Source organism: Diabrotica virgifera, chromosome 3 (assembly GCF_917563875.1).
Source record: "Diabrotica virgifera virgifera chromosome 3, PGI_DIABVI_V3a".
NCBI lineage: Eukaryota > Metazoa > Arthropoda > Insecta > Coleoptera > Chrysomelidae > Diabrotica > Diabrotica virgifera.
This window is the reverse complement of record NC_065445.1, coordinates 245997862-246024312: the sequence shown is the minus strand read 5'-3', so window position 1 is coordinate 246024312 and position 26451 is coordinate 245997862. Positions and strand designations below refer to the sequence as shown.

At 34.8% G+C, this 26451-nt stretch overlaps 1 protein-coding gene across 1 annotated transcript in view; it reads right to left on the bottom strand.

Moving 5' to 3' along the window:
- The window catches only part of LOC126881645 (anoctamin-4), a 122146-nt gene that overhangs the window by 79546 nt on the left and 16149 nt on the right, over positions 1-26451 (bottom strand). The window contains exons 2-3 of the mRNA XM_050646018.1: positions 22844-23097; positions 6192-6353 (exon numbers count right to left, since the gene is read on the bottom strand). Coding sequence (XP_050501975.1) covers positions 6192-6353; positions 22844-23097 — 416 coding nt within the window. The remainder of the gene's footprint in view (positions 1-6191; positions 6354-22843; positions 23098-26451) is intronic.

Here is a 26451-nt window from a genome sequence, read left to right as displayed (position 1 = left end):
TGAGGTCAACGAACAGATGGTAGTCGTTGGGAGCCATATTTGGTAAATACAGTAGCTGCAAAAGCAATTGGAAGCCCAATTAATGAAATTTTGCCATCGTTTTCATTGGATTGTGACACGATGCGTTGTTTTGATGAAATAGCACTTTATTTTTCTTCCAATGTGGCCGTTTATTCGCGATTTCGTCCTCCAAACGTTTCAATAACGCAATGTAATAGCCGCTGTTAATAGTTTTTCTCTTTTCAAGATTGTCATTAAATATTATACCATGCGCATCCTAAAATACTGATGTCATAACCTTGTCAGCCGACTGTTGTGTCTTATCCATGCTTTGGAGCCGGTTCATCACGTGCAGTCCACTCGGTAGACTGTCGATTGGACTCCGGTGTGAAATGATGAAGCCATGTTTCATCCATTGTAAAAAAATGCGGTTTTATTACGATTGAAGAGTTTCAAACACTTCTAAGAATCATAAATTCGTTGTTGATTTCTATCGATTTTGAGCTCTCGCTGCACCCACTTTGCACATAGCTTTCGCATACCCACATATTCATGCAAAATATATCCAACACGTTCCTTTGATATCTTTAGAGTTTCAGCTATCTCGAACAACTTCACTTTACGGTCACCAAAATTATTTTGTGGACTTTTTTGATGTTTTCGTCGGTAACAGTCTCTGTGGGTCATCCACTACGTGTATCGTCCCCGGTGCTCATTTCACCTAGTTTTTAACAAACCATTTCTCAACGGTTGATTTTCCTCGTGCAGAGTCCTAATAATTTTTATCAAGTCACGTTTTAGACGGAGAGCTAGAGCCGAAAAATCATCGTCATAAGTAATATGGAGTTTGGCATGTGAAATATGTCTATTCTATATTGATAATTATGACCCTTTTCAGGCTGACACCTCAGTGGATAGAGGAAGTAGCAATAAGGGATGAAAGGGGAAAGTTAGTGCAGTCATTAAAGGGTTTCACCTCCTATTTTGTTAAACCTCCATCGATTTGCATGAAAATTGGTGACTAGTTAGAGCATGCCTCAAGAAACAAAACTAATTTGGTGCCACTTGCACTTTTACCCTGGTGGTGAATACCACCCCTTCCCGCGGGTGAAAACTATTTTATTAAAAATAACCCCACAAATCGATAAAGGTACAAATTTTAAGCAAAATTTGTTATATCATGTTATTAAAATAAATCAATACTTTTTGAGTTATTAAAGATCAAAAATTTGTTTATTTAAGAGCATATGCGTGAAGTTACGGATGATAAAAAGAACATGGTAATTAGTTTTATGTTAGTAAAATATTATTTTTATATTATTTCGATATTTAATTGAATTTTTTTTTTTTTTCATTATAAACTGAATATGTCCAGAAACTGGGGGTGTCCAATAATGGGTACATTTGACATATTCGAATACACTTTTGCTAAATTTAAAATATCGAAATAATATAAAAATAATATTTTAGTAACATCAATTAAATAATATGTTCTTTTTATCATCCGTAACTTCACGCATGTGCTCTTAAACAGACAAATCTTTGATCTTTAATAACTCAAAAAGTATTGATTTATTTTAATAACATGATATAACAAATTTTATGGCACATACAAATATGGCACAACAAAATTATATGAAAACCTGGCTAAACTCTTTCAAAGATGCATCAACGGAGCGGAAATCCCAGAAGAATGGAAGACATCATGGATATCCACCATACATAAAAAAGGCAGACGGGATCAATGTGACAACTACAGAGGCATCGCTGTAACGAACTCGATCAGCCGAATATACGGAAAACTGATTAAAAATAAAATCGAAAACGAATATAAAGATATAGAAGCTGAAGAACAGGCAGGATTCAGGGCAGGGAGATCAACGGTTGACCATCTGTTTTGTATTACACAGATTATTGAGAAGAAACTGGCCGTCAACCAGGAGGTGCATCTGTTATATGTGGACTTAAGAAAAGCGTATGATAGCATCCCACAAAACAAACTATGGGAAGCATCAGAGAAAACCAATATAAGCGCAAATTTAATAACAGCGACGAAACAATTGTATACCAAAACTGCATCAAGGGTGAAAGTTGGAAGCAGGCTATCGAGAGGATTCCAAATTAGCAAAGGCCTAAAACAAGGGTGCTGCCTTTCACCGACATTATTTAAGATCTACCTCGAACAAACTCTAAAACTTTGGAAACGCAAATGCAAAAACATGGGATTACCGATCAGCAACAATACAATATACACTTTGTCATTTGCAGACGACCAACTTGTACTAGCGCAAGACTACGATGATATAGAATATATGACAAGGAAATTAATAGAGGAGTACAAAAAAGGTGGTTTGGAAATAAACATAAAGAAGACCGAATATATGTGTATCGGTGGAACACAGCAGGACCTTACACTGGGGAATGGCGAAATTATTAAACATTGCGACGCATATAAATACCTTGGTATGACCATCACACAAGAAGGAAGCGTAGACCGGACGATAGAAGAAAGAAACAACCAGGGAAGAAAAGCAATTACCCTTCTCAATAGCATCCTCTGGGACCAGTCAATATCAAACAACAACAAACATAGAATATACAATACAATTGTTAAGAGTATAATCACTTACAGCAGTGAAGTATGGCAAATAAAAGAAAGATACAAGAGAAAACTTGAAGCAACAGAAATGGATTTCTGGAGGCGCTCAGCAGGAAAATCAAGATTAGAAAGGGTAACCAACAACAGAATTAGGGAAATAATGAATGTGAAACACACAATAGTAGATGACATTAGTACCAAACAGCTTAGATGGTATGGACACGTACAAAGAATGTCCGAAGAACGACTCCCGAAACAAATCCTAACGTGGACCCCTCATGGTAGAGGAAAAAGAGGAAGACCCCGCCTGAGTTGGAGAGAAGGCATAAATCGAGAAATGAGAGAAAGAGAATTGGATGAAGACCTTTGGATGGACCGAAGTGAATGGCGACTAGGCATCGGAAGACGTAGGAGAACGTTTTAAAACCGATATATATATATATATATATATATATATATATATATATATATATATATATATATATATAATATAACAAATTTTACTTATAATTTGCCCCTCTATCGATTTGTGGGGTTATTTTGAATAAAATCGTTTTCACCCCCGAGAAGGGGTGGTATCCACCCCCAGGGTAAAAGTGCAAGTTGGCACCAAATCATTTTTATTTCCTGAGGTATGTTCTAACTAGTCACCAATTTTCATGCAAATCGATGGAGGTTTAACAAAATAGGAGGTGAAAACCTTTAAAGACTACACTAACTTTCCCCTTTCATCCCTTATTGCTACTTCCTGTATCCACTGAGGTGTCAGCCTGAAAGGGGTCATAATTATCAATATCTTACAATAAACACATTTTACATGCCAAACTCCATATTACTTATGACGATGACTTTTCGGTTCTAGCTCTTAGACTATTTTGGGTTCAACAGTATTTTTTTCGCCACAACATTTTTTTAAAACTAACACATGTTGCTTCCCTCAAAATGTTGTATCTTATAAACTAATATTTCGACAGCTGTCAAATTTATACACTACTAAAGATCATCAGATCACCACCACCCGTTTGGAGTACATTGGAGTACATAGAAATTGCAAGGGCTTTTAAACAATATCGCATTTGACCCCCATTCAGTGGCGTAGCGTAGTGGGGGCGGCAGGGGCGGCCCGCCCCGGGCGACACTTTTTAGGGGGCGGCAAAATTTAACAATAGATAATAAAAATATTTTGTAAATATTTTAACCATTTTATATTTTTATCGCAACTACAAATTCGGGCTGATTAAAAGGAGCCCGGAATTTTTCATTATTTATTTTGTTACGAATTCGGGGAATTCCTTTTCTTTGAATGATATTTTGTAGCGACTGGCAAACAACGTCTACACTGATTTGTGGGAATTCCCCGTTTATGACTAACAATCAGCACAACTTTTTTCGGCACTTTAGAACGTTGCTATTTTTCTTTCCTCATCGACACATCGTTGGGAAGTTCTGATAGTAACTACAGGCAAAAGAAGGATTCAAGACACGCGGTGGAGTGCAAGAGGCGATACCGTAAATGTGACATGGCATCATTACAAAGACATTCTCGTCACTTTGGAAAAACTGACAGAGGCAGGTGAAAGCTTAAACACTAGGACAGATGCAGGCGCTTTACTAGTTTCGATGCAGTCATTTTCCTTTTTTTTGAGCCTCTGGCAACCGGTGCTACATGAAGTGAATGATGCAGAAAAATATTTACAAACAAGGGGACTTGACATAAGATTGTGCGCTCAGAAAGTAAATGCTTTGCAGATGATATTGACAGAGAAAAGAGAGGAATAGACAAATGGCGCTCTAGGTTATGCAAAAATATGTGTGAAGAACTTGGAATTTTCATAAAACCTCGGAGGCGCATAACAAGAAAGCATATTTTTGATGACGGAACTAGAGGTGCTAACTTGTCTTGTTAAAATGAGTTGAGACGAAAGCTGTTTTCTTCGTTAGATAGAATTATTGTAGAAATTCGTGAGCGATTTCAACACCTACAGAATTTAACGGATAAGTTTGTTTATCTGACGTCGGCTATATTATTAGATCCAGACAACACTGAATGTAGAAATGTAGACTACGCATCTGACGAAATTGACGAGCAGAGTTTCAAGCTATAAAAACTTCGACTGTGGACTTTCGTTGCTGCTACAAGCAACGAAATTGATTAATGCAGACTCACTTGAATTATTTAAATTTATTGTTAAATCCAAGGTGGAAGATACTCTGCCCAATATTTTCATAATATTCCGAATATTTAGTTCTAATTAAAAGTTGATTTTATTTAATTTTGTCGATCGTCAAGGTGTACCTAACCTTAAGTGAGGTACCTATAGTCCTGTCGCCAGGGGGGTACAATGGCCTTATTTATTCAGATGCTACGTAGAAATTGCCTCGCTTGCACTTATATCTACTGTACCTATACCCCATTCCACGAATATAGGACCCTCTTGGATTATCGCGACAACGAATATTTTACTGTGCAAAATATGAAGAACGAAAGTAAATTGCAAATTATATTGTTGTTTATTGGAGTATACTTCAGTACTTCTTATGTTGCACACTAAAATATTCGTTGTCGCGATAATCCACAACAGTCGTATATTCGTGGAATACACCATACTCGTTCGATTTAAAATGAGAAATCATTGAACACATCACTCAAACACTATGTGTTTATACCTTTGTTTAACAAAAAAAAAAAAATTAATTTTTAGCAATGCAAATAATCAAAACCGATATAATTTGACTTGAACTTTCAAATGCGGTAAGCAGAATTGCTATTTTGTTTTTTAATCAAAAGTTATTCGGGTTTAAAAATTGCAATTTTTCGATTTTTTTTAAGTTCAACCACGTTTATCTCGAAAACTACTCATCCTACGAAAAAACTTGTCACAACATTTTTTGCTTAGAATGATCGAAAAAATACAAAAATATGTTTTGTTTTGCGAAAAATCGCTGTTATGTAATTCCTCAAGTTCTTTGTCTATAACAATCTTATCGCCATCCGGATCAACTGTTACCCAAAAAATTCGTGTTCTACGGGTCAAAATACATGAAAGAAACTTGGGTAAGTCCATCTGTATAAAGGAGGCCGTTGTACCCCCCCCTGGCGACAGGACTAATAGGTTATATAAATCTATCTAATTATTCTAATTGGTTAAAGTTAAATAATTTTTGTATTAATAAACGTGATTGTAAAACCTAGATATACTTTTTAATTTAAAATCCAACCTGTATAATTCAAAATAATGATGATTGTTCTCGCTAAAAAGTCCTCTATAATTAATGTATGTAATGTATAGTAATTAAAATACCTAAATAAGAGGGCGGCAAAATTCTCTTCCGCCCCGGGCGGCCGACACTCACGCTACGCCACTGCCCCCATTGCCAATAAAACATTTGTTATGACGATTCATATGCTTGCTAACAGATGCAAGTAGAATAATCGAAGATAGATATCGGAAAAATGTGCCGTCTTTTAATCAAAAACTGACTTGTTTCTGGGTCTTTCAAAAATGTTGTCGTAGTTTCTGTTAATGCTTCTGTTTCCTTTCGTCCGGCCATTTTGGCTAATTATTATAATTATTATTAATCAGAAACTTACTTGTTCTCTTTCTACTGGAGTTTCGGGCGCTGAACTATCTGGAAAATCTTCGTTTTCTTGAACTAAAGATGGCAGTGGAGTACCAGGTAGATTCAAATGAGAGTCATCGGTGAGTTGTGGTCCAAATGCATCCTTCATGCTAATTGTACTTGAAGTATTCGACTAGAATAAAATATTATTATTATTACTACAAAAAAAAATACAGTGAACTCTCCCTTAAACGGACAGTAGTCGTTCCGCATAAAGCGTCTGTTTAAAGGAGAGGTGTCCGTTGAAGAGAAAAAAAAATATGTTGATTTAATTTTTTTTAAATAAGTGCATGTATGTATGTATAAAAAGAGATACTAATTTAATATTACATAACACAAGTTGTGGATGACCACGCAGCATTGTCTATGAAAATTGATTATTGAACTTTTCGATTTTCTCTCTACATTCTTCTATCAAAATATCATATTGGTACAAAGTAGAATTATGATCCTATCTTTAGAAGCCTTGCCTCCAATACACCTTTCTCCTTTCAGGGTATAAGTTTTCTTGGGTAATGCTTTAAACTCTAAAAAATAATCCCATTCATCTGCGTTAATAATGTCTTGTGGAGAGTACCTACCCATACTGTCATTAAAATGAGCAGTTTTTCCTTCTAGTTAAAAACTACTAATAAATCTACAGCGGCTGCTTCGTCACATACAGATTTGAAGGAAATATTGTGTTGCTTACAAAATTTCTCGAGCCATCTACCAGAAGCTTTCATATCAACGCTTAGTTCTCTTGCCACTTCTAATGCCTTTTCTTGAATAATTTTACCAGAAACAGGAATATTTTTAGACCGCACTTCACAAAACCAATCGAATACAATTATTTATAGAAGAATTTGACAGACTGCCTGTGGAGTTAACGGAGACAGTAACAGCAATGGTTACCAGAATAACAAACGAGGAAGTGGCTCAAGCGCTTCAAGAAATAAAGAAAGGAAAAGTAGTCGGACCAGATGATATTCCTGGGGAAGTATGGAGAGCATTGGGAGAGACAGGAATAAGTTGGCTAGCAGGTCAATTTAATAGAATTATGGAAGTTGGACAAATACCAGACGAATGGAGAAGGAGTATATTAGTACCTGTCTACAAAAACCAGGGAGACATATAACAACGTACAAACTACAGGGCTATAAAACTACTTAGCCACACCATGAAAATATGGGAGAGAGTAATTGATAGACGGATACGTGAAGAAACCAAAATAATTAATTTGGCTTTATGCAGGGCAGATCAACAACAGATGCAATTGTCATTGTAAGGCAACTGATGGATAAATACAGAAATAAAGAGACCAATGCTCATATGGTATTCATTGATCTTGAGAAAGCATATGATAGAGTTCCTCGAGAGATTATGTGGTGGGCACTCAATAAGAAAGGAGTCCCTGGAGAATATGTAAAGATTGTAAGAGATATGTATGAGGGACTAACGACTAGTGTTAGGACAGGTGTGGGAGAGACTGATAAACAGGTGAAAGTAGGATTGCACCAAGGCTCGGTGCTTAGTCCTTATTTATTCTCATTAGTTTTGGACCAGATAACAGCGAAACCACAGGGTAGCATACCATGGTGCCTAATGTATGCTGATGATGTAGTGTTAATAGGAAATAGTGAAAGAGATTTTCACTAGAACAAAAACTGGAACAGTGGAGACAAGCTCTGGAGGAAAAAGGTTTAAAACTTAAAGTGGGACAAAAACAGTATTAGAAGAAATTAGAAGAAAGAGTATTTGGAATATTCATTTAAAGATGGAGTTACTAAAAATAAAATAGTATCTTTGGATCCGGCCCTGGAACTCGTTATAAAAGTATCGATACATTTCAGCTCCGATTAAACGTGTTTTTTGTTGGTTTATACCAATAATTAGAAAACAAGTTTGTAATAAGAGTGAAGTTTAAAGTGGTTTTTAAGTGCAGAGAAGAAAAATTGTAAGTACAATTTTCATTTCGACCATATCAAACCATTTCTTAAAGAATATTGCTGAAACCTAACCAACAGAAAATCCATTTTTATTTAAAATAAAAACGCCGAATAACCGGCTTATTTAAAATAAGTCAGGAGCGGCTCTAGAAAATTTCCTTCAAATGAAGAAAGCAAAAATTAAAAATGGATAGCGATAATTTAACTCATACCAAACCACTATCAACACAAACTACCTCTTCAACATCTTCAACAATTACTTATTCCAACGCCGTAACGAATTTTAACTTCCCCACCTTCAACAATTACTTATTCCAACGCCGTAACGAATTTTAACTTCCCCACCAAGCAACAAGCAGTCGTTTTGTCATCTGTACCAGACATAAAAATACATGAATACATAACAGCAATAGGAACTATAGTACAACCAAAAAATATCATCTTCGCGTCCAGAATCTCAAACAACCGAGTATGCATCTATCTTAGTAACACCACAATCGTAGAAAATTTACTACATAATCACAAATCCGTTTCAATACAAGGAAATGACATAGAGATCAGAAGATTAATTACTCCTGCAAGCCGACTAGTGATATCAGGTGTCTGTCCCAGTATTCCAAATACTATAATCGAAGAAGAGCTTAAAAAATTGGAGCTTACTGCAGTGTCTAAAATAACATTTTTAAAAGTTGGCATGCCTGAATCTGAATACAGTCATATATTGAGCTTTAGGCGTCAAGTATTTGTTTCTCCAACAATTAATAAGTCTATCCCAAATTCACTTCTAATATCTCACGACAACACCGCTTACAGAATTTATCTTTCCTTAGATGGTCTAAATTGCTCTAAATGTAATACCACAGGGCATAAAGATGAAAACTGCACTACTGAATCAACTAATGAACAAAATCTTGACCAGTTATCTCAACCTATGAATGTTAATATTTCTGAAACAGAAAATTATCCAATAAATCAAAAATCCATTACATCAGAGTCTCCAACTGCTCATCAATCCAGTACTCCTCCTACTTCTATAACCAACCCACCACCAAGTGCCTCCTCCAACTCACAAAACCTATCTGAATCATCATCTAATACTACCAACATAGTAGCACATACTTCTATCAAAAGACAAATTTCAACATCTCCTGAAATAATAGAGTCAGAAAATCAAAAAATAATACTTCCAGCTCCAAAGCAATCTGCACCCAAAAGAATAAAAAAAGCACTTAACATCGAAACCTCAATGAAACCTATAGAAGCCATTTTATCGTCAGCCACTACTCTTTACCCACTAAAATATACAGAACTATGTGACTATATTACAAATGCTATAGGCTCCAAATTGCCTGAAACAATAGCAAAGGATTATACTAAGGACCTACAAGGACTTAGCGCTGAATTGCAAATGGTGCACGCAAACGCAAACGACCGACGCCTTAAAAACAATATTTCAAGGATTTTAAAAAAGCTAAACGGAACAGACAACTACTCTTCTGTGACTGAGGAAGAAAGCGACTGTAACCCTATTCAATAACAAATTCATAGTTCAATGGAATTTAAATGGCTTCTACAGCCATATCGAAAACTTAAAAATACTAATCAATGAATTTTCACCTTTAGTAATATGTTTACAAGAAACGCGACTTTCTAATAATAAAGTAAATTTAAAAAACTATACATCTTACACTAAATGTAGACCAGTGCAGCAGATAGCTAGCGGTGGTGTAGGTATCTTTGTGAAATCTACTGTCGAGTCCAAAGAAATTCCGATAAACACAAATTTAGAAGCGGTTGCAGTGTCAATACTTCATCATTTCAAAATCAACATTTGCAGTATATATCTACCACATCCAGACGAATCCATACTCCTAGAACTACAAAAAGTGATAGAACAAATTCCATCTCCTAAATTAATTCTGGCTGACACAAACTGTCATAACGAATCTTGGGGATCTGAAAAAACTGACAAAAACGGCAAAACTCTATTGGAAATAATTAACAACCTCAAACTAGTACTATTAAATACGGGAATGCCTACCCGTTTCAACGCATACAATGGCACGTTTTCAACCATTGATTTATCCCTCAGCGATTCAACTTTAGCACCACTACTTGAGTGGAATACGCTTTCACACTTATATGACAGCGACCATCTACCAATTTTAATCACTCATATTAAAGACGCAAACATTAACACAAAACCATATGAAACATGGAAATTAAAGTCAGCAGATTGGGAAAAGTACATTAGTTTAGTAACTGCACGAATGGAAGACTTCAAAATATTAGAAGATGTAGACACAACAATAACAAATTTTAATAATGTTATAGTTGATTCAGCAAGAGAAGCGATTGGAAAAACTAAAGCTACCACTAAAACACCCATACCTTGGTGGAATATCGAAATAGAGACTTCTTTGAAACAAACAAAACATTCATTTAATATATTTAAAAAACACAATTCCGAAGTCAACTTAGCTAGATTTAGAGCCTTAAGAGCCAGATCCAGATTTCTAATAAAAAAATCTAAGAAAGAAAGCTGGGCCGATTATGTCTCGTCAATAAATTCATCTACACCAATAAGTGATATATGGCAGAAAATAAGGAAAATAAAAGGCTCAAACAAAGTTAATCATATCGACACCATTACTACAGATAACTTAATTACTTCAAATAAACTAGAAATTGTAGAAATCTTAGCAGATCACTATCAACTACATTCAAACAATGACCAATATAACTCTATTTTCTTAAAACACAAAGAAAAATCCGAATTGTCACAGATCGAAATAGAAGATATTTTATGCCCTCTCAATATGCCTATTACACTAGACGAGCTTAACGAAAGCCTAAGTAATGCTAAAAAAACTTCTCCAGGACCTGATGATATTCCAACTATATTTATTGAGAAATTACCGGAATCGGCAAAGAAAATTTTAGTCGACATCTTTAACAATATTTACACAAATAAAAAGTTCCCTTCAATATGGCGTCAAGCAATTATAATTCCATTTTTAAAAATGAATAAGCCAAAAAACTTACCATCCTCATATCGTCCAATATCGCTCACCAGTAATATATGCAAAGCAATGGAAAGAATATTAAGTAAAAGACTGAAATGGCACTTGGAAAATAGAAACCTTTTTACTCCAATACAAAGCGGATACCGTTCAGACAGATCGACAACTGATAACATTGTCGCACTAGAATCGGAAATTCATAAAGCATTTACAAAACAACAAAAAGTAATCGCAATATTTTTTGACATTAAAAAAGCTTTCGACACGACATGGACGCATTATATTCTCAAAATGATGAAAAACTGGAAAATAGATGGTAAGTTTCTCGCTTTTACCAAAAATTTTCTTCAAAACAGGTCCATACAAGTAAAAACCAATGGATTCATATCAACATCGAAATCACTCCATAATGGAATTCCTCAAGGATCGGCCTTAAGCCCAATATTATTCCTAATCGCAATTAATAATATAACAAACTATATAGAGCTTCCTGTAAAAGCTAGTATTTATGCTGATGATCTAGTAATATATGTTAAAAGTAAAAATATAGGTTTAGCTAGGCAAATTTTACAAAGAACATTAAACAGCCTAGAAAAGTGGTCGTTAGAGACTGGTTTAACATTTTCAACTGAGAAGACTAAAGTAATAATCTTTGACAAAAGAAGAGAGGAATACAACTTAAACCTGTGTCTAAATGGATATTCTCTGAAACAAGTCCGTGAAATCAAATTTTTAGGTATAGTATTTGACTCAAAACTCACATGGACTTCACATATCAACAATTTAATTCAATCCTGTCAACAACGAATAAATTTACTAAGAGTGTTATCCAATCATAAATGGGGTTCAGACACTAGAATTCTCCTAAAGCTATATCAAACTTTAATAAGAAGCAAGCTCGATTACGGATGCATGTGTTATGAAACAGCAAACAAAAATCAACTAAAAAAACTGGATATCATTCAAACCACATCTCTACGACTAATCTTTGGAGCCTTTAGAACTACTCCAATAAGAAGCCTTCAAGTTCTAGCAGGAGAAATACCATTATACCTCAGAAGACAATACCTATCACTATGCTACAATTCAAAAATTCTAAACGCAAAGGAAAATACCTTTCTCGCAAGTTTAGTATCGGAAGAACCACCGGAACAATACAGAAATTACACCACCAAGGCAATACCATTTTACGAACGCATTAAACGATTACCGTATAGCATCAATCAAAACACCTTAGCATCCATAAAAAAATATCAGACACCCCCCTGGACAGTTTCTTTACCAATAGTAGACCTCTCCTTACATAATTCTAACAAACATTCACACACCTCTGCTGAGATCAGGCTTCAATATCATACAAATTTACTCAAATACTCTTCTTACAAACTTTTCTTTACCGATGCCTCCAAAAGTTGCAACGGAATAGCTGCTGCTACTGTATCAGAAAACGTAATTTCCGCCACTAGATTATCTGATGGCTGCAGTATTTATACCGCAGAACTTCAAGGAATACTTGACGCACTAAATCATTGTAAAAATACAAATGAAAACCAAATACTAATATTATCAGATTCACTAAGTTCTTTACAGGCCATCAAACATGTTTACCCTACCCACATCAATCTATTTCTAATTAAAGACGCGTTGCATCAGCTCCAATTTTCTGGGAAAACCATCTCATTTATGTGGGTCCCATCCCATGTAGGAATAACTGGTAATGAGTTAGCAGACAAAGCAGCGTTCGAAGCGATAAACAATGTGAACATTCCGACTACAACAGGCATACCAATCTCTGACACTAAACCTTTATTCAAGAATCATGTAAACAAAATCTGGCAAGAAATATGGGATCAAACAAACGCAAATCTGAAAACCATTAAACCAGACGTATCTTCAAAAAATCTTCCTATGCCACCAAAAAGAAAAGACCAAGTAATTATCAGCAGACTCCGGCTCGGACACACACGACTTACCCACAGCTACGTAATCTCCAAGGAACCGCCACCAATGTGCCAAAGATGCCAAATACCTCTCACAGTTAACCATGTAATAATAGAATGTCCAGAATACACTTCAGCGAAAACAATATTCAAGATACCCAACAGCCTGAAAGAAGCACTGGTCACAAAATTCAATGAAGTTTTATCTTTTGTAAATCATTGTAAACTGTATAACAAATTATGATTCATTTCTTTTTTTCTTTGTAAACTCTAAATAATTTCCATATTTTTGTCATTCTTATATTCTAAAAATGTATCTTTTTCTCTATCTATTTTGTATTATAAATGTACCGCTAATAACCCGAGTGGTTGATGCGGATAAATAAAAATAAAAAAAAATAAAAAAATAGTATCTTTGGATGGTGAAATGATTGTGAAAAGCAATAGTTTTAAGTACCTAGAATCGGTATTACAGAGCAATGGAGAAATAGATGGAAATGCATGCAGTAGAATTAGGGTTGGATGAATGAAGTGGAAAGAAGCGAGTGGTGTGTTGTGTGACAGAAAAATTTCAATGAAGCTGAAGGGAAAATTCTATTAAACAGCCATAAGACTGGCTATGATAATAATAATAATAATAATAATAATAATAATAATAGCTTTATTGCCCAACAGTTTCCCATTTATAGGACAAATACAGGAAAAAAATAACATAATTCATTAGTATAACATCTACAAAGTAATAGTAGAGACCTAATCTAAGTAAAGAGAAGCCATTTTTAACAAATCATTAAGTGAGCACGAAAAAATATCACAATGATTGCAAATACTATTATAATTCTTACACATGACAAAAAGAGGCGATTTAACTAATATATTTGTTCTTGCTCTTGGACACTTAAATATAACGTTTGATCTAGATCTAACTCGAGGAACGTTGAAATTAATTTGTGCTAATAAATCACTACAGTCAATACTGTTATGTAATAATTTATACAAAAATGTTAATGAACTAATTTCTCTCCTTAATTCTAAACTAACCATGTCAACTCTACAACATAATGTATTATTATCACATCCACGGTTAGGATAGATTCCATCAATTTTAAATATCAGATATTTTATAAGTTTTCTCTGTACTTTTTCAATATCTTTTGTATAACAATTATATATAGGATACCAAACTAAACTGCAATATTCTAATTTTGGACGTACTAGAGAATAGTATAATAATTTTATTGGTGTTATGTTGGTGAAGTTTCTGCAATTCCTAATAATGAAACCGTACATTCTCATAGCTTCAGAAACTTTTTGTTCAATATGCAAATTGAAAGTTAACTTGCAGTCAAAAATGACACCTAAGTCTTTGAGGCTATTACATTTTTCCAAAACAGAGTTCTGAATTATATAGTTAAAGTTAATTGTCGTCAATTTCCTGCAAAAACTCACTACTTTACATTTTGCAGAATTTAATAGTAGTTTGTTATTAGTACACCATGTATCAATAGCAGTTAAGTTACGCTGAAGTTCTAAACAATCGCCAATAGTGTCGATCTTACAGAAAATTTTCAAGTCGTCCGCAAAACACAATTTTTTACAGTTAATTTCTTGAAACAAATCATTAATATAAAGTAAAAATAATAACGGTCCTAGATTGGAGCCTTGCGGAACACCAGACTTAGACAGAATTAAATCTGACTTAAAACCATTATAGAATACATACTGTCTCCTTCCTATTAAATAACTACCAAAGAATTTAATTAAATTAACAGAAAATCCTAAATTTGATAACTTGGATAATAAATACGGATGAACCACCTTATCAAATGCCTTCGAGAAATCTGGATATACGACATCAATTTGTCCTTGTTCATCTAATACTTCAGAAATAAATTGTGTCATCACTACCAGGTTTGTGACAGTAGATCGTTTATCTATGAATCCGTGTTGAAAAGGTGCAATATAGCCGCGAACACACGGATATATACGATTATACAGAACAATCTCGAAAATCTTTGAGAAGTTACACAACAGAGAGACAGGTCTGTAATTAGATATATCAGATTTAACTCCATTTTTAAATATAGGACATACTTTTGACTCTTTCCATATTTCAGGATATTTTCCAGTTTCCAAAGACAAGTTAAACAGTTTTTGAAGCGGTTTGACAAATATTCGTGTACAATCTTTAACTAGAAATGCTGGAATCTTATCTGGGCCAGTCGTCATTTTATTTTTTAATCTTTTAAAAGCTTCCAGAATTTCATTTTCTTCAAATTTCAAAAAATTAATGGTTGGTAAATTAAAACCCTGAACGCTGATGTCCTCTGGTTCATTATTGTCAGTAGATACATATACTTTTTCAAAAAATGTTTTAAAAGCGTTGACAATATCCTGGGGATTATCAAAAGTATTTCCCTCATAGCACATTTCACCTGGAATTCGCGATGACTTATTTTTAGTATGTACATAAGACCAAAATGATTTTGTTTCAATGGTAATACTGTCTTGAATGTTTTCAATGTAATTGTTATATGCAGTTTTAATTTGCTGTTTAATAACTTTGCGCAATCTTTTAAATTCTATGTGATATATTTCGTTTCCTGTTTTTCTATACTTTTGACGGTTTTTGGCTTTGAGTTTAATATTTTTAATAATATCTGAGTAATACCAATTTGGATACTTATGTTTATAATTTTTGTATACCGGAACATATCTATCAACTATTGTATACAATATATTATAAAAATTGCTTTAATGCTATATTTACATCATCGTAATTATCTAAAAAGTCCCAATTAGTTTGTAATAGTTCAGAATACAGAGAAGTGAAATTTGCTTTCCGAAAATTATACATTTTCGAATTAGAATTTGGTAAAAACCTAATTTCCTTTTTTCCCAAATTATTAATCTTTATCATAAGTGCAGGATGATGACCATCTTCTTTAACCAGTGAAGAATTATCATGAATAATATCACATTTCTCTGATGACATTACTAAATCCAACAAACGACCTAAGTTATTAGGCACATCATTGTATTGAACTAAATTAAATAAACTTAAAAAATCTAATACAGTTGATGTTTTTTTATCTAATCTGCTTTGATCTACAAACTTGGGTACATTGAAGTCACCTAATATAACAATGGTTTCATTAAATATATCCAGTTGTTCTAAACATTCAAAAAAGTATTCGAAGTCTTCAGAACTTAACTTATCAATAATATAAAGAACTAAAACATAACATTTTCTATAACCAACACAACATTTTACAGCTAACATATCGATTAGGGGAAACTGTAGATCGTATGTGGATACATCGATAACAGACGATTTAATCTCCGTCTTCAGCGCTAATAACACGCCTCCCCAGTGGTTTTATCTACAACATCAAATTTTCGATCCTTTCTATACACATCGTATTGATCAGGAAACAACTCTAGACTGGACACATCCTTGTTCAACCAGGTCTCACTTAAAGCAATAATGTCATATTCACTCTCACTTACACTAGTATAAAACTCTGAAACTTTAGAGTTAAGACCACGTACATTCTGGTAATAACATATAAGTTCACATCCTACAACACTGTCGGGCTCTATTGGTTTAAAGGCACTACCTTGGGTATACCATTCATATACTTGATTTTGAAAGATCCATTTCCACTCGCATTCATGTTGTTTAGTTCAACCTTTACATTGTTGTAATAATTAATTTGATTTCTAGTTCGATCAAATGACATTGACACATTTTTGTAGTTCCCATTTCTTAGAAATTTAGCTTGCCGTATTAAAGCAAATACATCATTTTCATCATCTAATATGACCTTAATTGGTCGAATTCGCCCTTGGTTAACTTGCCCAAGTCTGAAGAGCTTAATGTTGGCAGTATTCACATTAGGACTTACGCTTGAGATTATTTTTTGAACTTCAGACTTATCGCTAATCTTACGATGATCCTCAGATAGTTGTTGATCCTGTTCCGGCACACCAAAGAAAATAACATTTCGTTTTCTTTTATTTCGTTCGTTGACTTCTTGTATTATTTCTTCCATTTCTAGTGGGTTCGAAGAAGATTTCAAAATCTGGTTATCATTTTTTAGGGCTTGTATTTCAGCCTGAAGTGAGAGAATTAATGATTTTAAGTCTTTAATCTGATTGCCAATTTGTCTACAATTTATGCAAGACCAGTCACATCCCTTCTCTTCATCATTAATCAGTTCAAGCTCATTTGCACTAATGTTAACACAAGTATGTCTAAATACTTTAGTACACACCGAGCATTTTAACATTAAATTTGGTTTGTATGATTTGCTGCAGCAAGAACATATTAAATTTGACGGCATATTTCCGAAAATACAGCTAACGATACGCTTATGTTCCTCCAAATACTTTAAAAAAACAACAAGAAACAAAAAACAGACTGGAATGTGTTACCTTACTTTATGAATTCTTGTAATTAGCAAGCAATTAAAAATTGTAATATACCTGTTCCAAAACACTAATTGCAAATCACTTTTTAGACTAGTAAAAAGAAATCACAACAAATATCAAATATTAATACGTTGATTCGGTTATTAAAGAGATTCGATGTTGCTTCGATCGTGTCTCAACTACTACTGATGTACGGAACTGAATGTTGGGCGGTGAAAAAGAAAGAGGAACAACGAATGCATGTGGCGGAAATGAGAATGCTTAAATGGATGAGTAGAGTGACAGAGAAGGATAAAATTAGAAATGAGTATATTAGGGGAAGTCTAGGTGTGGCACCAATTGATGCCAAAATGAGAAAGCATATGTTACGATGGTTTGGTCATGTTCAACGTCGAGACGTTGATCACCCAATACGAAGAATAGCTGAAGTATAGATTCCTGGAAGGAGTAGGAGAGGAAGACCAAAGAAGACCTGGGGGGAGACGATAAGGCAGGACATGTTGGTAAAGGGGATTAACATTGATATGACCCAAGATATAATTGTGTGGAGAAATACAATTAGGGAAGCCGACCCCGCATAGGGATAAGGCAAAGAGAATGATGATGACTCTTCATTTGCTAACATTGACAAAAATATTTGATTTTTATTCAAAGAGAACACGAGAGCTTGCTCTGAGGATTCCAAGAGGATGAAATATGCATAAAAGCGAATGGTGGTGGTCTCTGTATTCTGTATCAAAATTAAAATATATCCAAACTGATCCAAAGTAAAACATCGTAGTAAAAAAACTTAGTACCTAATAGTGTTATAGTATTTTTATTTGTTGTGTGCACGTGCACAAGAATTACAAAGCACATCAATAATAGGTACCTACATTGTACCTATATTTATTCGATTCACATTTACATAATATGGTCGTATTACTGATTCAAACTAAAATTTAACTATAACTAAAATATAAACATTTATTCCATTTATTAAACATCCTGTAGTTTCCTTCAGTTATTATAATACATTGTGTTTAATACTTAATAGGTCATCTAATAGCTTTTAGATATCCCTATTTATCACAAAAACATACATTTTCCTTTCCCGTTTTACCATTACCATTACCCGTTTACGTGTTTACTGATGATAGCTTTAAAAGATAAAATCTAATAGACTCTATACCTATAACTTTATCCCTACACAATAATTATCTAATTTTTTTATGACGATTTATACATAAGTGATGTAGCTATGTACGTGGAGTATTTTCTTTTTATTTCGCCCTCAGAAATAGACTATTGCTCGTTAATTTTTAAAAAGTTACTTTACTATATATAGCTTGTTGACGTCATATATCCCAGAAAAATGATTTCTTATTTTTGGGTGAATATTACGTGTTGAAGTAGAGTTCAATTTTAATAGAATCGAGTTCAACAAGCCGACTACGAATATGAAAAAATTGTAATAGGCAGTCCTGTTTTTGTGACGGTACGCGCCGGTACGCCGTACCGGCACCTTTTGGGACAAAAAATAAAAAAAAACAACAAAATTATAAACAAACTCCCGAATTTTTCCCTTGCTCCCAAATAGCTTTAAAACGCCCTTATTGAGGGTAAATTTTAAAAGGTTTCCCCGGGTGGACCCCCCTTATGAACACTTCCTAGGCCCCCTGAACATTGCGTACCGGCACCTATATTGTTACATAAACAGCACTGGTAATAGGTATATGAAAGAAAGACAATTTAAGATTTAATTTTGATACAGAATACAGAGACTACCACCAGGCCCGCCGAGAGGGCGGGACAGCCGGTACATTTTACCGGGGCCCGGCGCCGGCGTCGACTAGACCAAAGATGGGATTTTTCCCGTTTGTTTTGCTCTTTACTTTATGTACATAGTACATAATATAATCTTTCTCTCTTGTCGTTTTTCCATTACTGACGATCGTGATTTTTTCCAATATTCCTAACAATGTTTCTCCATTGGTCTCTATCTTCAGCTGCTCTGAGAGCTTCGCAGAATGAGTTTCCAGCTGAATTCTTTATTTGGTCGGACCATCTAGTTGGTGATCGTCCTCTTGATCTTCTCCCCGGAACGTTTCTATAAACAATTAATCTCTCCAAACTGTCGTCACCTCTGCGATCCACGTAACCAAACAATTGCAGTATTCGTTGCAGACATATTGTGGACAGCCTTTTTTTAATCTTGAGTTGGTTTAGAATGGAAACGTTTGTCCTATGAGCTGTCCAAGGTATGCGCAGCATTCTTCTCCGACACCACATCTCAAAAGCATTAATTTTTTGCGCTCGCATGCGCGAAGAGTCCAAGTCTCTGCTCCGTATAGAAATATTGAGAATACAAGGGCATTCAGCAGTCTCGTCTTGATATTTTGAGAGATATATCTGTCTTTCTAAACTTTAGTTAGGCGACTCATCGCATTTTTTGCCATACCAATACGTCTCCGAACTTCTGCTTCACAGTTACCATTGTTAGTTATACTAGACCCGAGATAGACAAAGGTGTTTACTATCTGGTATTCTTGTAACATGTTAGTCAGTTGAATAGTGTCTAATCTGTCGACCACAATTATTTTTGTATTAGCTTTATTAATTTTCAGACCAACTTTATTGCTTTCGTACTCAACTCTTCGCAGACGATCGCATAATATAATGCGTTTATACTCTGCTATATTTAATATGACCTTTACTTCTATTTTGAATTATATGACATAGTATTTACAGAATTTACATCAAATAAAGAAAAACGGCACAAGAAGCCTGCGAGATTTTTTGATGATTTTCCTGGGCAACTAGTGATGCAACTGATAATTTTGAGCCCGACGCAATATTTCGCTGTGAAATATTTAAAATTGTCATAGATTGTATAATACAATAAGCAATTTAACCAGAAGATTTAAGGCAGCAAATGAAATTTTATTTGCTATTTATCATTTTATGGACACACCGAGATGAAGATTATGACAATATTAAGCAAAAATTGATGTACTGCGCGAGATTTATAAGGAAGACATCAATAAAGAATTGATAGATGAAATGTTTCATTTGAGAGCGATATACAAGGATAATATTGGTTAATCTCAACTTTCTCCAATAGATTTGCTTAATAAAATTAAACATCTCAAATTGGAATCATGATTTCCTAACGCGTCGTTATTGCGTTAAGAATATTTTGCACATTGCCGATGACAGTTGCAGAAGCGGAAAGATCCTTTAGTTACACAATCGAAATAGTATCGGTTAACTGGGCTAGCAACTTTGTGCATTGAAAATGATTTGGTAAAATCATGCCGTTTTTTGAAAATTATAGACATCTTTGCCAATCAGAAAATTCGTAAAGCACCTGTATTATAAATAATTTCACTATTATTTATCAAAATTTTTGTTTGAAATGTTTCATATTGTTGGTTATTGATAATTTTATTTCTATCAAAAATTGAACAATTTATTTCGCTTTACACTTTTGGCCGGGGGCCCGCTCTTCACTCCTTACCGGGGCCCGCTCATCCCTCTCGGCGGCCCTGACCACCACCTTTCGCTTTTATGCACATTTCATCCTCTTGGAATCCTCAGAGCAAGCTCTCGTGTGCTATCTGAATAAAAATCAAATCTTTTTGTCAATGTTAGCAAATAAAGAGTCATCATCATCATCACCATTATCATTCTCTTTGCCTTATCCCTATGCGGGGTCGGCTTCCCTAATTGCATTTCTCCCCACAATTCTATCTTGGGCCATATCAATGATAATCCTTTACCAACATATCCTGCCTTATCGTCTCCCTCCAGGTCTTCTTTGGTCTTCCTCTCCTACTCCTTCCAGGAATCTGCACTTCAGCTATTCTTCGTATTGGGTGATTAACTTCTCGACGTTGAACATGACCGAACCATCTTAACCTATGCTCTCTCATTTTGGCATCAATTGGTGCCACACCTAGATATCCTCTAATATACTCATTTTTAATTTTATCCTTCTTTGTCACTCCACTCATACTTCTAATCATTCTCATTTCCGCCACATGCATTCGTTGTTCCTCTTTCTTTTTCACTGCCCAACATTCAGTTCCGTACATCATAGCCGGTCTTATGGCTGTTTTATAGAATTTTCCCTTCAGCTTCATTAAAATTTTTATGCAATTATACTACATGCATCTCCATCTATTTCTTCATTACTCTGTAATACCAATCCTACGTACTTAAAAGTATTGCTTTTCACAAACATTTCACCATCCAAAGATACCATTTTATTTGTAGTAACTCCATCTTTAAATGAACATTACAAATACTCTGTTCTTGTCCTACCAAGTTTTAAACCGTTTTCCTTCAGAGCTTGTCTCCACTGTTCCAGTTTTTGTTCTAAGTCACTTTTACTATCTTCTATTAACACTACATCATCAGCATACATTAGGCACCATGGAATGCTACCCTGTAGTTTCGCTGTTATCTGGTCCAAAACTAATGAGAATAAATAAGGGCTAAGCACCGAGCCTTGGTGCAATCCTACTTTCACCTGAAATTTATCAGTCTCTCCCACACCTGTCCTAACACTAGTCGTTACTTTCTCATACATATCTCTCACAATCTTTACATATTCGCCAGGGACTCCTTTCTTATTGAGCGCCCACCACAGAATCTCTCGAAGAACTCTATCATATGCTTTCTCAAGATCAATGAATACCATATGAGCGTTGGTCTCTTTATTCCTGTATTTTTCCATCAGTTGCCTTACAATGAAAATTGCATCTGTTGTTGATCTGCCCTGCATAAAGCCAAATTAATTATTTTGGTTTCTTCACGTATCCGTCTATCAATTACTCTCTCCCATATTTTCATGGTGTGGCTAAGTAGTTTTATAGCCCTATAGTTTGTACATTATTGTATGTCTGTTTTTGTCGACAGGTACTAATATAGTGCTTCTCCATTCGTCTGGCATTTGTCCAACTTCCATAATTCTATTAAATAGACCTGCTAGTCAACTTACGTTGCAACTTTACAAAGAAAACATACGATAAATGAATAGGCGAGAGGAATATAAAACTTCTTCTTCTTTTTCTTTAATAATTTACAAAGAAAACATACGATAAATGAATAGGCGAGAGGAATATAAAACTTGCATTCTATAATACTTCGATCTATCTAGGCAAGGACTCCAACGAATTTGATTCCTAGTACACAATTTTGTAAGTATGTAAACATATAAAGCGAAGCCTAGGTTTAAAAATGCCTTGTACTTAACGACGAGTATGTAAAAGAAAAAACATATTTTGACATCTCCAAAATTATAATATAACTAACCTGATCGATGGGCAGCGATCCTCTCCGATAACTTTTCTCCCTCGGACTTTCTTCAATTCCATTTAAGTGGTTGTCGTCAATCATTGATATGGTCTTGTGAAATTTTGATATATTAAATAAAGATTGAGATCGACTTTTGTCATGTGTTCTAGATGAGCTATTTCTTTGTGGAGTAATTTCTCTATCTAATCGGCTTCCCAGTGGAATATTTCCATTGTTGTTAATGCTTTCATTGCTGGGGTATCTGGAATCTTCTGAAACAACAGGAAAACATATATAAGTACAGTGGAACCCCAATAAGTCGGCCCCCGATAACCCGGAAGTCCGGCTAACCCGGACCGATTTTCATCAGATAAACATTTTGATTTTCAATATTTTGTATTTTTCAATTTAATTGTGGCTTATTTCCCATTAAAATAGTTAATTATCAGACAAACCTTTCAACAATAAAAATGTATGTAATATAATATTTGAGAGATAATGTGTATGTGTGTAATTTGAACTATACGATATTAAAAATGATTCATAGCACACGCTGCAGAAACAACAGCCACCTGTCTGTAGTACCTATTCCTTTTTATTTCAAACTGTCAGCATTGTTTAGGAAAGACTATTTAAAAAATTCTTTTATAAACAATGGTCTTTAGTTTTCATTGTTCTTAAATAACATTACATCGTTGTGACTGTATTGTGTGTCTTGTATTGTTGTTTGCTTACGTTTGTGTTTGGTGTTTTTTTTAGTAATTAATGAGTAAGTACTGTGCATATTTATAAATATATTTCATGTTATTTCAATTCTAACGGAGTTTATCTGTAAGTATACCGTATTTTATTAATTTTTACCATATTCTCCGGCTATCTCGGATTTTCGATAACCCGGATCGGCCGCGGTCCCGATTAATCCGAGTTATCGAGGTTCCACTGTACTTACAACTAGATATTACATATTAAAAATTAGATACTAGATAGCATATATTATTACGGATATCCCATACAATACATTAGGTTCAGAGACAATGAAATTAGCACCTTAGATAGATTATTTTGTTCTGTTGGTCGGTAATAATTTAGCTCAACTTCTTCTTTCTTTTCTTTTAGCCCATTTCTATCCAACTTTGGACATAGGCTTTCCCCAAATCTTTCCATTTCCGTCTGTCCTTGGCTGCGTTTTCCCAGTTAGTTCCTGCAGCTTTTACAATATCGTCCTTCCATCGCATCTGAGGTCTTTCTCTTCCTCTTCTTCCTGTCCACGGTCTCCAGTTTTGTATTTCAGCTTTCCATCTTTTATCTTCCTGTCTCGCATTGTGGCCCGCAAATCTCCATTTTAACTCTGTTATATGTTCAGTTACATTTTTTACTTTTGTTTTCTCTCTTATCCATTTGTTTGATTTTCTGTCGTGTAGTTTTATTCCCAACATGGATCTTTCCATTTTTCTCTGAGTTATTTCAATTTTGTTTATGTTGGCCTTTGTTAATGTCCATCTTTCTGAGCCATGCGTCAGAACAGGAAGGATGCACTGGTCAAATACACGGGTTTTTAGGTACTGTTGTGTCTTTGTGCTTTTTAGTATCCATCTTAACTTTCCAAATGCTGCCCACGCCAATCGGATTTTTCTCTGCACTTCAATTATTATTTGGTTCTCTTTATTAGCTTTGGTTATTTGACCCAGTTATATATATATTCGTCAACAACCTCAATATTGACATTATTATTTATATTTACGTTTATTCTGTCGTTTGTTTTTGTCATGATTTTGGTTTTACTCATGTTCATTTTTAATCCTATCTTCTCCGATGCGTGTGCTAGTTGAGTCAGCATTGTGGTAGTTCTTCTTGGTTGGTTGCAATAAGGACAACATCATTGCAATATCTGAGGTGATTGAGATTCTTCCCGTTTATGTTGATAAACATGTCTTCCCATTCCAGTTCTTTAAAGACGTCTTCCAGAGCTAAGGTGAAGAGTTTTGGGGATATTACATCTCCTTGTCTTACGCCTCTACGTATTTCTATGGGATTAGTTTTGTTTGTTTTATTTTCCCATTCGACTGTCATAGTTGCTGTTTTATAGATATTATGTGAGAGTTGCCTGTACCTGGAGTCTACTCTGCTGTTATTTAGAGCTTTTTCTATTGCCCATATCTCGACACTATCGAAAGCTTTTTCAACTACACCATACCAAACGTAGAAAGATGGCCTATTTTGGATACGTAGTAAGGGGAAACGGGTATAACATTTTTCAACTTATTATGATGGGTAAAATCGAAGGACGCTGAGGAATTGGTAGAAAATAAGCCTCTTGTTTGAATAATATCAGGGAGTGGACAGGAATAAAAAGCAGAGTAACTATTCGAATAGCTTGAGACAGTGAAGTTTCGCCATGTTAATCGCTAACGTCAAGGGGACTTAATAGGGCACGTTAAGAAGAGTACCACCAAGGAATATAGAGTAGAAGGGTACTGCCCTATAACGTTTTAGCATAGGATTTTGTGTTTCCACTGAGTAGGTGCATAGACCTGACAACGACAACAGAGCTTATGCGATCTCACCACAGCCCAAACTGCAGCCGCAACATCCTTCGTGAACAAGCCTGCTTTGAAGTGACAAATAAACGTGACCATCTGTTCCATATAAAAGTATCTTCTAGAAGAGTATATTATTCTTTGATACCACATCAATATGTATCAATAACACCAGATACGCGGACGACACAGTGGTAATCGCTGACAGTTATATGAGGCTTTCCAGGATTTAATGAACAGGATCACAGAAGTAAGTCAGAGATACGGACTTTCACTAAAGTTTAAGAAAACAAAATGGATGATGATCTCTAAGCGGAAACAGCAATTTTGACGAAGCAGTGTAAACGGTCAACGAATAGAAAGCCAATATCCGAAAGGTATAGACACTACAAGAAGAAGTAGACCACATTAGAGCTCTAGTTAAGATTTTAATGACGTGTACACAACTCGTGAAATACCAGAGGAATGACTAAAGTCTGTTTTTATAGCAATTCCGAAGCAGAAGCGGAAAAGAAGATGCGACGGATATTCGTTAATTATTAGTCTAAAAAGTCACACGTTAAAATGGGTTTAAAAATGGATCTTTCTAAGGCTGTGGTCTCCAATAGATGCTGTAGGCTGCGTACAACGTCAGGCCATAGAAAAATTGTTAATTTTCTTTACTTTTAATAAACTTTTAAGGACAAAAACTATCTTACAATTGAAAATAGTTAAAAAAGAGTAATTCTAAAACAAATTCAAATTCTTCTTCTTCATGTACCATGTCCTTTCAGAACGGTGGTTACCATCATAGCTATCTTAATTTAATTCACTGCCACCCTAAGTAGCATGCTGTATCAACACCATACCAATCTCGCAAGTTCTTCAACCATGAGGTTCTTCTTCGTCCTGGACTGCGTTAGCCTGCTATTTTTCCGTGCATGATATTTTGTAGCAACCTATATTTGGGACCTCTCATTACATGTCCGAAATACTCCAGCTTTCTCTGCTTGATGCTTTTTATGATCTCAGTAGTCTTGCTGTGACGTTCTAGTATTGTGGAGTTTCCAATCTTCTCCACCCACGAAACTTTTAAAATTCTTCTATAGC